This window comes from Netta rufina (assembly GCF_964035555.1).
Source record: "Netta rufina genome assembly, chromosome: 1".
Lineage (NCBI taxonomy): Eukaryota > Metazoa > Chordata > Aves > Anseriformes > Anatidae > Netta > Netta rufina.
Genome location: NC_140123.1, coordinates 32,087,500 through 32,101,712, shown reverse-complemented (window position 1 = coordinate 32,101,712; position 14,213 = coordinate 32,087,500). Strand labels below are relative to the sequence as shown.

The 14,213-nt window shown below is 36.9% G+C and overlaps 1 protein-coding gene across 1 annotated transcript in view; it reads right to left on the bottom strand.

The window, feature by feature from the left end:
- The window catches only part of VWA8 (von Willebrand factor A domain containing 8), a 194,234-nt gene that overhangs the window by 98,122 nt on the left and 81,899 nt on the right, over positions 1 to 14,213 (bottom strand). Inside the window, exon 21 of the mRNA XM_084284039.1 lies at positions 3,303 to 3,379. Within this exon, the coding sequence (XP_084140165.1) occupies positions 3,303 to 3,379 (77 nt within the window). The remainder of the gene's footprint in view (positions 1 to 3,302; positions 3,380 to 14,213) is intronic.

Below are 14,213 nucleotides of genomic sequence, written 5' to 3'. Positions count from 1 at the left end.
TAATATTTTCAGGGCTAAGAAGGTTTTTATAGTCTTGACAGGGCACATGTTCTTGCCTGAGTCTACTCTAAAGATTTTATTTCCTTTTCCTTCTGTTGAATATTCTTGTTTCAAGAAACTTTGTAATTTACAGCAAGATATTATCAACTTTCATGAAAAGCTTTTTCTTGATTCAGTGAAATTTGTTTTACAGATCTGTAATATTTACCAAGTTTGGCTTCAGATTTTTGTGAAAAACCACCAGTGATTTTTTTTTTCCACATTGCTCACATGAGACATGGCAAATGTAGTAATAGCACAGTTCATAAAATTACAAGGTTTTCCAGAGTTCACACATTTAGGAGTAAAGCAAGTACTTCGTTCTCTGTTACACTTTATTAGAAACTTTGATGTCCTCCAAATAAGTCATCCATCCAGTATGTGTCTGATTTCTACACAGATGTTGTCTTGGCCTGCGACTGCACAGGCCTCATAGATTTTCACCTTCTAGCAGCATCATGAATGTGCAGTCAAGGTGAAAGTGGTAAAACCCCAAAGTTTAATATTAGGGAAGATAACTCTGTGATATGTTTTATGACATGCAGCCAGTTCCCTGGGTACAACCAGCCCTGAGGGGTGAACAAAACTTGAGAATTACTCTGCCAGAATTTATTCTTTTAGGAAATGGAATAACTGGGAAATCCCAACATGTAAAAACTATTTGTTCAGCATGGAAAGGAAGCAGGATGCTTCCTCAGTGCAACCCTAAACAGAAGCCATGCAGAGCCTAACCCAAATTGCCAATTTCAGGAACAGTCCTATAAACCCAGCTGCATGTGGTAAGAGAGATCTGGTATATAGCACATTTTTCCAGTATTTATTCTTTTCTATGTCACGATCAACTCCTAATATTAAGAAGTATGTAAGCGAAGGCAGCCAACTCTTTGAATAATTTATAAGGAAACATTTTTCTTAATTTTTTTCCTTATTAAATTTAATCACAGCTTCCTTTCAGTAAAGGTTTTCGGTCCCAAAATGGTTTATAAAACTTAACAAAGTTAAGCAAAGTCTTGTGCCTTTTTTTCCCCCCAAATTGGTTGGAAACAGAAGTGCCGAGTGCCAACTCCTATTCTTAGCACTGCTATCAGAGTGGTTCCAAAGAATGTTTATCAATATGGAAATAGGAGCTACATATATAAATTGCACCCAAGAAAATAAAACCTCTCAATGAGGTAAGCAAGGTTAAGAAGAAGGATTTGTAACCTCCATAAGCAATCTAATTCTTTAGGTCAAGCTGACCCTTCTGTGTGAATCAGTGACAGAACAAGTAAATACAGATGTCAGAAAAGATGTTTAAAGAAAAGCACTCTCTTTTCTGTCTTTCTCCTCTCATCATCTGTAAATACAAGACATAAATTTTGAGATCTTAAAATTATTCCTTGTATTGGCTCATTGCTTCTAAGAAAAATATTCCCTGATTTAATCTTGTTGAATATACATAGTGTTTAGATCACCAGAACTTCTTACAGTATTTCATCAAAGTAACCACCCCATGGAAGATGAAATGCACACACTAGATAGTTTTCTAATAAGATGTGTCTCTGCTATAAGCTACTGACTCTATTTCCCTCCCCCTCCAAAAAAAAAAAACAACGTCTAAAAGCTTAGTGTTCATTTTTTGAGGGGTAAACTTTTTCTAATTTTGCTTTATAATCCAAAAGTGTGCACTGACAATATTTAGGATTATCAAGATTACCTGTTTAAAGGTCCTATAAAGTCCACCCAGGTACTATACAGACTGTGTTCTTCAGAAGGTATTTCAAAATGCCACCCAGGAAATAGAAACTTGTGATTTTTCCATATTCAGGAATTATTTTTGTAGAACCGCATAGGACTGCTCATCATTTGCCACCTATCCCTATAACACTGTGACCAGAAACAGAACTTGACAGAGTCTACAGAAATTTGTCTCAAGTAGACAAAAAAAAAGGCACCTTTTTTTTTCCTGGTGCTTTTTCAAGTAGCGTATTGTAACTAACATTTTCTATGACTCCATCATCACCCCAAACTGCATATTTATACAACACTCCCAGCCCTGAGCTGTCTGAATTTATATTTACATATACTGTTCTGCTTAACCACACCCCACAGCAGAACAATTTTTCAACAGGCACATACACTGAGTGAAGAGGAATATTGTAGCGTTTTGTGAAATAAAAGGGATTTACACAAAATTATAACATGTTTTATCCTGAAGGAGCAGGTGGCTGCTTCAAGCAGAGAAGATCACAGGAAAGTTAATGCAAAGCTGAAAAGTAACAGGTCAGAAAAGCACTATGTAGGAAAGAAGTGATGGAAGTTTAGGAGAGGAAGTATCTAAGAAAACAGCAGAAGAGAAGTGATGAGATAGAGCTATTCAAGTATTAGGAACAAGAGGACAAGACATTTGAAGACAAAAAGCTGGGGAGAAAGTGAAAGAGAAAGTGTTAAAAGGACTGTGCTGTTAAAGGGCAAAATACCAAAGATGTACATTTTTATTAGCACTATTTAAAAAAACAGTGATTATAGAAAGAGACAGGGTGATGAAGCTAGAAGTTCAACGGGGGGAGGTAAAGATTAGGAATGAAGCTGAGAAAGGATGCAGTTCAACTGAAAACGATTCTTCTATATCAATTCAGTCTTTGTTTCAGTTTACTGATCCACGCACAGTTCGTGTCATAAATAGCAGACAGATAAATCAGTATTAAAAGGTCTGCACCCCATTACCTGTTGTTTATTTCAGCTTTTGAATTGTTTTCAATTGGTTTCTTGTATTGAAGTCCTTTTGTTAGCTTGCATATGAAAAAAATTATAATTTTCTAATCTCAACGTGTTTATGGATATTAGAGAAACAAATATGCTAAGCAGCAATGCCAAATAAAGGAAACAATGAACTTTTATTATTTAGAGTATTTCTTATCTAATGAATGATGTATTCAAGCAAGTGCCTTTGAAAATTTTCCCCTCACACATGCTTTGGGAAATCTCCCCAGAAATGACAGCATACTCTCTTCTTGAGCATGGTTTGACATCAGTAAGCTCTGTTTTGCTTCCTATTTTGTTAAGTAAAGTGATTCCACTAGACTTCTGTAACCTTCTTCACCTGTCAGCTTAACGCCTCTGCCTATGAAAAGGATCCATTTCTGTGGTCTGTTTGTGTGCTGCCTAACATGATAGGGAATTTGCTGAAACAATAAGACCAAATTAAACTTCAGAAACATGAGTTTTAAAACATGAGAAATCGGACTACAAACACAAAGTATGGAAATGTAACTCAGTCTTACCTATGCAGCTGTAAATACTCTCTGGGCCTGTTTAAAAGGTGAAGGAATCTGTCAACAATCTTGTTTTTCCCAACACCCTGTAGCAAATAAATATAATATGAAGACATAATTACACATTTAAGAGTGATAGAAGTTGATTTACGAGTTATTAAAGTCATAAAGAGTTATTAAGTTATAAAGATACATTCAACAGCTACAAAAAGAGAAAAAAGTAACTTTCCAAAATTGTTCAAAGATTCTCCAGACTTCTTTACAGGCAAATACAATTTCAGTTCGCATCAAAGAACTCTGAACGCAATTTAATTTTATTTTACATATGTATGTATTTACAAAACCTTTATGTGTCTTACTAGGAGAAATCAGAAATAGGACTGTGTCTCTGGAATTACCACTCATGCATATGCATCCCTTTAACTACCTCTGCTTGTTTACAACCCTTTCATTTCACAAAGGTATTGCAAGGCTCTGAATGCTAGGAAGTTGACTTTCAAGTTGCAAAGATACTTTTGATGGTCATAGGAAACATCCTGTAGCTGTCACAAGGACTTAAGACATCACCTTGGTAATATCTATTAATCCCATACCACTGGAAGTTAGCAAAAAATGCTCTCAGATTCAGAACTGGGTTGGAGATGACGCTCCTACTGCAGTATGTCTGCATTAGCAAGCTGTGCAGAACAACGATGGGGAGTTTCTGGAGCGAACCAGATGTTGCTAGTATGCCACCGTGTCTTGTACAACTGTTTCAGAAGCTGGTACTTCAGCCCATGCCTAGCCTGGTTACACGGAAGGAATTAACAGATGGAAGGCATTAGGTGTGGCACTGCAAAACATGTTCTAGCTCAGTCTCATGCTAGAGGAATCCAAGTCATATGTCCCCTGACGTGTACTAAACTGCAGTAAGGAGCTTCACTTCAAAAATTCTTATCGCAACCTGCAAGAAAGTGCAGATTGCTAAAGGGAATAAAGGAAAAAGATAAATGAGTAGAAAGAAAAGTTTGATTGTAACCCAGCCAAAAGCAGATTGAGAAGATACCATCCCTCTGCTTAGATTCATACTCTGACTGCATGAATGCATCATTAGTCCATACCAGTGTAAAGCAAAGCAGATAAATATAACCCACAGACAGATTAAAGAGATTAGATTAAACCAACTTGAGACCAGCTAATCTGTTTCACTTGGCACTGAAACAGGATAGGAGCATTCATAACTGCAAGTTATGACATTTATGACTAAGTTCTAGCTGAAAGATGGTAATTGACAGCTGCAGAATTGCAAACTGTCCAAGCTTCTCTGAAGGGGACCACAGTCTCTCATATGACTACATTCATGAGAATGAAGAATCACACACATATGTGTGGAAATTGAAACCACAGAAGGAAAGTTCTCACCACAAGAGCAGGGGAAAAAAAAATTACAGCAGAGATGACAAAAATAGAACTACCTAGATCCTACTGTAGACTCAACTTGAACACGGGGAGCTAACTCAAGTTAGCGTTCTGCCACACGCCTTCTCACGAACCTTCCTCCATCTGGTCCTTCAGAAGAACCTACAGCTTTATACCCAGTTGTAATAGGAAGCTACAACACACTTAATATCTATCACCTGACACTTCTGAAAACTATCATTGGAGACACAATTCTCCACTGCTTTGAAATGGGATGATATTGTGGCTTTTCTAGAAACTCAGAACATACCTTTTTGAGGGAAAGCATGCAACTTCAGGAACTAGATCAGAAGCATTAAAAGAAACCAGAAACAGGACAAAAATCCTCTAGTGGCGCACATGCACAAATTTATTCCCATTTGTTTGCTACCACTTGCAGTCAGATACTTAAAATCATAAATGGGTGAAAAAATGGGAATACTTCGAACATCAAGCACAAATATCCATGCTGAAAGCAGCTTCCTTTTCTTTTCCTAGGAGAGCTAAAAAAAACCTGGGCAGATGCCCACATGGAGTTTTCTGTACCAATCCCTAGTGGTCTGCATGTTCTTTTCCCTGCAGAGGGAAATTCTAGCCAGCTCTGGCAAGTACAAAGCTGAAGAAATATCTCAATCAACGTAAAACAGAGTTAATATCAAACAAATGGTTACTGTATGTATATGGTAGATTCTTAAAATAATGTTTATAAAGAGTATTTTCCCAGCTACAAAATAACACATATTTCCCCCCCCCCCTCTCTCCTTTTCCAAGGAATAAAGGACTGCGTGGCTGGTTTTGTGTATTTCTGTCCAGGCTGTTATCACCAAGAGTAGTGGCAAGAACAGGCCTTACCTTTGAAAGGATGCTCAGAAGACACCAGCTTGGTGGAGGACCATCACAGAGGAAGGCAGAGAGCACTATTACCCAAGTAACACAGTGAAGTTGATGGGCGTTGTGCCATCACCACACCTCACCCTTTTCTCATTTGTGCATCTCACCAGATTGCCTGCACACCTGCTTTTATTTCATTGTAAGGCTAACTTGATTTCAGAATGTGGTACATTTTTAAAACGTGCATGCAGTATCCAAAGGCCAAAAGGCATTCCCACCAGATTTTAGCTATTATAAACACATTAACATTGCCCAACTTCTAGACTGAACTGCTTCACAGAGTACATTATGTGCCTTCACAGAGGCTGTGGTGTACCACAGAAAGTTCTTGGTTGGCAACAGTAGCTGGAGCAAAGTTCAAGTCAAAGCCCTTTGATTCTGTTCCTCCACATTCTTACTTCATGACAAGTTCCCACTTCTCTTTGTCTCTGTTACTGCATTGAGAAGGCATGATATATTAGAAAGTAAGGACGAGAGACCAAAGCCATTTAGGCCACTTTTATACCACTTCTTTTATACCACTAAAAAACTGCAAAAAAGAGCTCAGATGAGTTCCTTCCTTAAGTAATACTTACTAGTGTAAGGCCAAGAAAAATTTATTCTGAACTCACTGCATCCTCGTGGCATAAAGAACATGCCTGGTAGCCTTCTTCAGATGAACACGAAACATGGGAAATGCTAACATACTTTAGAAAAAAAAAAAAACGACTTCTGAAATAAATTAGAGGCATCCCAGAAATAAGAAACCACCACAATGGCAACAAAATCGCCCTCCTCTCTTTTCATTCTATACCCAGTGCCAAGGATGGAGCTCTGTCTTCCAGCCACCCACATAGCTTGTAGTTAGCTATTTAAACTGAAAGAATAGGAACTACACACGTCCCGTGAGCACACTGAAACGCTCAGCTGAACTCAGCCTGGATTCAGAATGTCATCTCACATCATCTGCGATTCCTGCAGCCGAAAAGAAACCAGTTTGCCATTAACACTTTGTGCGTTATTTATAGATTTACCATTGCGGTTGCTTCATTTATCAGAAATACAAGCGTATGCTAATTAGAGGAAAAATAACATCTGTGTTGGTGTTTCAGCTGAAGTGAGTAAAAATATTTCAGAAAGCAAGTATCAGACAATTTTTACTCTGTCAGACATATGAGACAACTGAAAGAGGAAAATGGGAAGTAAATAACTGCACTAATGAATAACAAGAAGGACACTATGTAATTAGAAGGCAAAATAATCCCTTAGTTAAAATTTCTCTTAACTGACATTGTAAACACTTGTTACCAAGGATAAAATGACTTAATCTTCCAGCAGTAACTGCCATTTCAAGTATAAACAAGGTTTTTACAGGTCCCTGGAGGTGTTTTGCAATTCAGGATGCAGCTATTACAGTAGTGTGACAAATTTCTCCCCCGCACAATCCAACTTAACTCCGTAAAATTATGGTCCAAGAGAACTGGGCCCAAGCTTTTGGAATTAACAGCTTGCCTCTTAGAAAAAAAAAAAAAAAGCCTAAAAAAATGCTGCCTTGTTTTTTTTAAATGATTTTCAGGTCATAGTGAAGCAGTTAAAGAGGTTAGCATGTTGTGTTCCTCAGTGCTGTTCTTCAGCTGGGACATGGCAATCGAACCTTTTCCATTTCAGCACAAAGTCATCCCGTGTAGCTTGAGTCACCTTCAGCAGAGCACCTGTTTCGTTACTGAAGAATGAAATGAGTTTTTAAAACTGGTGAGAAAATCAGTTTGTCACTTTTTCATTTTGGCCTTTAAGGAATGTTTGTAATTAATTTTAAAATTTTATTAATAGGGGAAAAAGGACAATCTTGACTTCTTATTAAATTTTAATATACAGAATCCTCATGTCAAAGTTCTTAGTTTCTGACTTCATAAAAGAGTTATACTGATAGCATCATTAAAACAGAAACTTACATTTCCTAAATGAAGACAATGAGGACATTTTTGCTAATGAATGGTTTCTAACATTGAGTCTGGCACTGAACCATCTTCCATGCCGTAACTTGCCTGTATGTGCCAACGAAACATTTGCAAGAGTGCACGCGTTTTGATAGTGGCTGCTATTTTTACACCCAAGGATGTAAAATCAGAACTACAGTCCTGATTTAAAAATAAAAAATGGTATCACCAGAACAACAAGTAGCACCCTCTACAACTCTCTGAAACACGCCTGGTATTATTAAGCTTGTCAACTCCTGCTTGGAACAAATACTTTTAAATCAGTAGTGATCTAAGTATTGCCCTAGCTATGATCTATATATTGGTCACAACAGTGCATTGCACAAGTGTTCTGTTGTTTAAGGCTCTCATTATTTTATTATTAATTTATCATCTGAGGCAAGCAAAAAAATAAGATTAAAAAACAATTTTACAAGAATAGCAAATAAACTTAATTTTCAATATAAATTGATTGTTTTGGATACATCCCTGACTACAAGTCTAGACAAGCTTGTAGATATCCTGTGTTTTTTTTCTGAATTTAAGCACAATATTTGGCACGGTGCACTGCTAGGCAAAATGTCATCTTTACATTTCCAGCAAGGCAGGACAGCTTGAAGTTCAGTGCAGAGAAAGATACGAAAAAAAAATAAAATAAAAAGAATCTGTGGGAAGACAACTCCCAAAGAAAACCAATTAATTGCTTATTTTTCTGTTCTGATTCTTCAATATAACTCGTAAAGGCAGAAAGCAATAATATAAGCAGACGTTTAATGAGCATGCATATTCTCAGATGTGCAAATGTGATTACGACTGTAGCAAATGAGACAAATACTTTCCAATTTTTCCACAACTGCCACACAGAATTCCTCAGGCAAAAAATACCATAATAGTTTGCCTAATTTAGTTCATGTAGAGCTCAATTTCTTTATGCTCATGATGATAATAATAATAAAAAAAGTTGGTTTAGGTTAGTACATTCTTGTCTTGCAGAGGAAGCTGTCCATTTTTACAAGTTGAAGCACGAAAACAAAGTCCTTTACACTATTTCTGGAGGAGCTGAGATGCTAAGCATTTGGTATTTCTAGCTTTGCTGATGACAGATATTAGTACACTCTCACTATCTATCTAATTCAATTTCACAAAGATAAAAGAAGAATATTACCCTAGAAAAAAAGACATATTCAAGCACATTGTTTTAAATATCTTTAAGAAAGATTCCATTGTTTGTCTTACTAAATTTTTCAAGAATAAAATACGTTCCTAGTGGTAGTCCATGAGTTCTGTGAAACTGATCTCTCATTTAAAGAAAGGCTGAAGAAAGGATGCAATTACATCAATTACATGTTGATTTATCTCCCTGATAGAAGAGTAAGTGCCAACAGGCCATTACATTTCTAAATTCTTTTAACATATTTGTGACAGTCTACTTGCTGTAGACTCTCTTTAACATTTTTACTAAGCACTGCCAGAGATTTTGTCATGGTCTTCTTTCTAATTATATACAGCAATATTTAGCACCTTCATAGAATCCTTCATTCTTATTCTACTTCGTATCCTTTTCTCACTTCCCCTTACATATACATTGTCTAATTAGACTTGTTAAGTACTTTCCTTAAAGGAGAGAAAAGAAGGAAGCAATTTTGAACAACACTGAAAACACAAAGTCAAAATCCAAATTCCCACACCACCAAATGAAGAAGCACAAGATTTAAATTATCTCTGTATTCAGCAGTAATTTAATCAGTAACTTACAGCATATCTGATTATTCTTATTACCAACTTGGTGTTTCCTGTTGAAAAGTGGACATAACTAATATGAAAGCTAGAATAATAGAAGTTGGAGTGCTATGTCTTATGTCTTAATAACAATTATTCAGGAGAGGAAAAAAAAGTGAGGGGGAAAAAAGCTCTCATTATTATTAAAGGAGAGACTAGCCAGTAACAAATACTTAAAAATAGTAAAGGTTGCCCATGAAGAAAACTACAAACCAAAGAGCAACTGGCAACTGTGGGAAGAGAAGAGCAAGCAGAAGATGACATATAGGGAATGGTCCTGATGAACACCGAGGCTGTCCCAATGCATATTTCATTTCCTCTGTCCATTCTTCAGGAAGACTGACAGAGAAAGTTCTTCAGTTTTGGTAATGTCTATACGATATGTACAGTAATGCTTACTTTTCCTTGCTATGCTTTACACTTTGAAAATGGTGCAAGGTCTACAACACATGATATAAGTGCACAAGACAAAGCACTCTGTACCAAAGCTGGCAGGGTACAGTCAAAAAGAGGGGCATGGAGTGCTTAAGACACACCTAAGAATATCGCCTGCACATGGGGTGTGAGGCCTTGGCACAGGCTGCCCAGGGAAGTGGTTGAGCCACCATCCCTGGAGGTATGCAGAAGACTTGTAGGTGTGGTGCTCACGGACACACACGGCCTAGTGGTAGACTTGGCAGTGTCAGGTTAACGGTTAGACTTGATGATCTTGGAGGTCTGTTTCAAACTAAATTATTCTATTAAACAATCAAAAAAACAAGCATACTATTTAAAAGACCCATTATGGAATGGATAAGGGTTAATGAAGCATTAATGAAGATGTGGGGATTACATGTAGTTCTCAAGGTACGGCAGCACACCTGGGCCTTTGTTTACATAATTCAGTCATTTAAAAATATTTATACTTATACCATGTGTATAGTGTGAATAAAACAGAGTAACTCTAAAGGACAAAATGAACACAATTTTTTTATGAGATGCTTCCTGCATGCTAACCGTGAAAGCAGATATATTCAGTATTCATTGCTACGGCAGAACCTGCTCAATTTATGAGATCAGCTATCTGAACAGCTCATACTATAAATTACAGCAAAAGACTGAGGTCAAAAAAAATAAAATAATTCCATTTTGTTTAACATGGGGTTAAGTGTTTCAGTACTTCACGGTTACAAAATACTTCAGAAGTGACAAGGCCATGGAGCCTTCTCTCCCCAGAAAGCCAGAAATCCCTTAGAACTATGAATATTTTGTTTGGTGTCTTCAAAGACAGCTGATGTTTGCCAAGACTTTACCTATGACCAATAAAGGCCATCCAACACCTCTCTTGAGGCAACTTCCAAATGCAAGAATTTTGTAACTCTTCTCTGGGAACTGTTATATGTAAAATGTAATTGTACGACCAAAAAAATGGTTTTGCCACTGGTATTTTACAAGTTTTCCCACATAAACAAATTCTGTTTATTAGCATAATTTATCTCCTATTTGCCAAGGGCAGGAAATTTAAGGAGACTATAAAAGTAGCCAATCCACAATCTGTACAATGTTCATCAAAAAAAAAAATTCCCAACAAAATAGCCTGAAAGTTTTCCTTGGTAAAAATAATTCAGTCCCATGAAGCTCAGGGAATGATGTAAGAACTATATGGTAATGATGACATAAACAGTCATTGTGAAGTTGGAAATAAGTAACCTTTACTAACCAGGATTCTTGTGGTCGTCTGCCTATTGCTTTGAGAGCAATAAATAGCTGCTGCTTGCTCGCAGCCAAGAAAGAAGCTGTTTATGGTTGCTTTGAGAAACTATGGATGGCCTCATTCACACTCAGACTTCAGGCACTTTCTGGATGTAATATCAAAAACCGTATTTAAAATGCTGGCATTGCCTTTTATTAAAAACTAATCAACAGCTGAAAATTCTTATCTATCCACTGCCTTTCCCGAGGACTCAAAGAAACCTGTTTGCTTATATATCAAATTGAAGCACATTCCAGTTCGCAACCCAAATAAATCAACAAGCATTGCAAGCAAACATTTAGACCAAGCCATATTTTCACATAATACATGTATGCAACAGAATCCCAGGCTGCATGGGCATCAAGGACTACATATGAATAAAGTCATTTATTTGTGAAGTTGAACTCCTAATGATTTGTTAGCACCCAACACTTGCCTTCAACATCTCCTTGGCTTCATTAAGAAAGGCAGATGAGAACATCCACCAAGATCATTTAGTTTTGACTTACTGAATTTCAACTACTAATCTTCAAAGTTCAAATCCTGAAAACAAGCCTGTTAAAAGGACTCTCTCCAGTCAGCTCACAACTTAAAAAAATGGCAGAAGACACTGCAATTATAAACTTGGAAATCAAGAAAATGGGCTAAAGCTAACAGAAACTGTGTGCCCATATGTGTTATCAAAATCAAGGAGGTAAAAGAGGAAAACCAAATCCAGTCTGTAAAGAAAGACTATAGATCAAGCCATGCACAATTATTAGCAACTGAAAGGAGATAGTCACTTATGTAGTCATAATTTTGATGGACCAAATTATGTTCTACGGTACAAGCCAACTCATTTAAATATCTAGGAAATGACACAGGCATTCAAAGGGATATTAGTCATGTATTTTGAAGGACCTAGATTCAGAGTATTTGAATTGTCAGTTACTTACACTGATTTTCCATGATTTACTCATTCACCAACAAGAAGTATTAACAGAAAAGAACTCAAACCAGCATTTTGCATCTCCACACAAAAACAGCATTTCTTTCTTCCAAATGCAAAACACAGGTACACACTGAATTATGTATCAAGCACATGGTAATTAAATTCTACCTTCTAATTACAGATGAAATTGCTAGAGTAACTGAACAGCAAAAGATTTTTTTTTAAATTGTATGATTTACAAAAAGAGGATAAAAACTGTATTATCTTCAATGGGAAGATACTTGTGCACTTCACATGAAAACATATAGTTGCTTTTGCAGTACTTGTACAGGATCCATCGCATGCTGCAAAAAATTTCAGTAATATACTTAAGGAATTACTCTATCAATTTCTAAATGGTTAGTAAACATCTGAAAAATCAGGGGTGATTGGTGCGGTCCCAAAAGACTGTGAAATGGCAAATAGATTGCTCGAACTTAAAAACAGTATTAAAAAAAAAAAAAAAGGTCAGTTGGCCTAACTCAGTCACACACAGAAACAGTGGAACAAATTAACAAAGAATAAACCTGGATGTACTCAGAAAGTATGTTAGCAATTAAAAAGTAAAACCCGTAAGTATTACAGATTTGCCAAGGACAAATCACAGCAAACCAATCAATTTTAATGGCAGAACTGAGCGGACGTCTAAAATCAAAGCAGCATGTTCCAAGCCTTCCACCTGGTTAAATCTTTTAACACTGTCTCCAGTACAAGTTTCGTAAGCTTTAAGAAAATACGGCACAGAGTAAATTATTAAAGATGAATATCCTTCTGCTGGAAAAATACCTTAAAAACAAAAATCACACTAATGTAGTCTTCAATATTTTTTGTCAAGCTGGTACAACATATGAAATGTGTCAGGGGTTTGAGTGCACCACCAGGCTCTGCAAGCTCTTCCATGTTTCACCTAGGGTTTTAGCTGTCTGTGTTGGAGGTCAGCTTTGATAGCTGCTGAGTGAGCCCTCACTGAGATCCCCTTTCTCCCCATTGTTTAGAGTTGCATTTACACTCGCGCTTTTCCTCATTTCCTCCCTGATTTACACGGCGATGCTGCCGTGCCTGGCCCTGAACCTTGCTGTCCCCAGCCCAGACCTGCTGACCTGACCTCAGACCTGGCTTGTCACTGTGGACCTGTCTGGCATCCTCGGGCACCTGGCTGCTGTCCCCAAGACTTCTCACTTGGACACTGTGGGACTGTGAACCTTGTCAGTGAGGACAGCAGATCCTGCAGGCAACCTGTACTATACAACGTTTTCAGTAACAACTTGGTAGGTGGCACTATTAATGGAATAGGAAAAATCGATCATATTTCACTTATGAAAGTGTGTTGTTTTTCAATTTATGAAATGTATATTTCATTTACCAATATATGACACCTTTTGGGAGAACCTGGCATCATCCAGCAAAAGTCTACAGAGGTTTGAAGTATGAAAACTCAAATACAAGCTCTTAAAAAGGACTCTAAATAACTAAGACTGCACATAAACATATGCCGTAATTTTAATAGATGCACTTTAACAACAATTACCATTTTGCATTCCTTGCTGTGTAGGTTAGATCATTAGTGCTTTGGGTTAGACTTTTTCCAAAGGCTATTGCAAAACATAAAGAGAAACATCTGCTACAAAATTACTGTAACCATGCTATGGGAAAGCTAAACCAAAGGGAGAAGATTACTTTATGAGGGGAAGAAAAATCAACCTGGTAGCTTGGGAAATCACTTTCCTGAACACTTTAAACATACAGAAATAATAACAAAAACCCTTTTTTAGAGCTAACTGGCCAAGCAAATAATTCTGTTTAAGTCATCTGACAGTTCCACTGATAGTTTAAGATGGTTTTGAAGAACAAAGACTTTTAAACATACCCAGTAAGAGAACATCTGCTCATACATAACTTTGGAGAGACTATGAACTCTTAGAAGGTGTCACGAAACAGCAGTGACTGACTAAAAGAATGTCAGGCCCTACAATCTCAACAGTACAGTCTCCAACAACAAAGAAGATTTTTTTTTTTTACCAAAAAGAAGATTTTTTTGTACCAAAGAAGAAAGTGAATCTGTATCACCTTAGAGAAAACCAGTATTCTGAATCAATAAAGATAAAATACATTTGAATAATACTTAATTCTACACCTCTTATCCTCACTAGAAATTT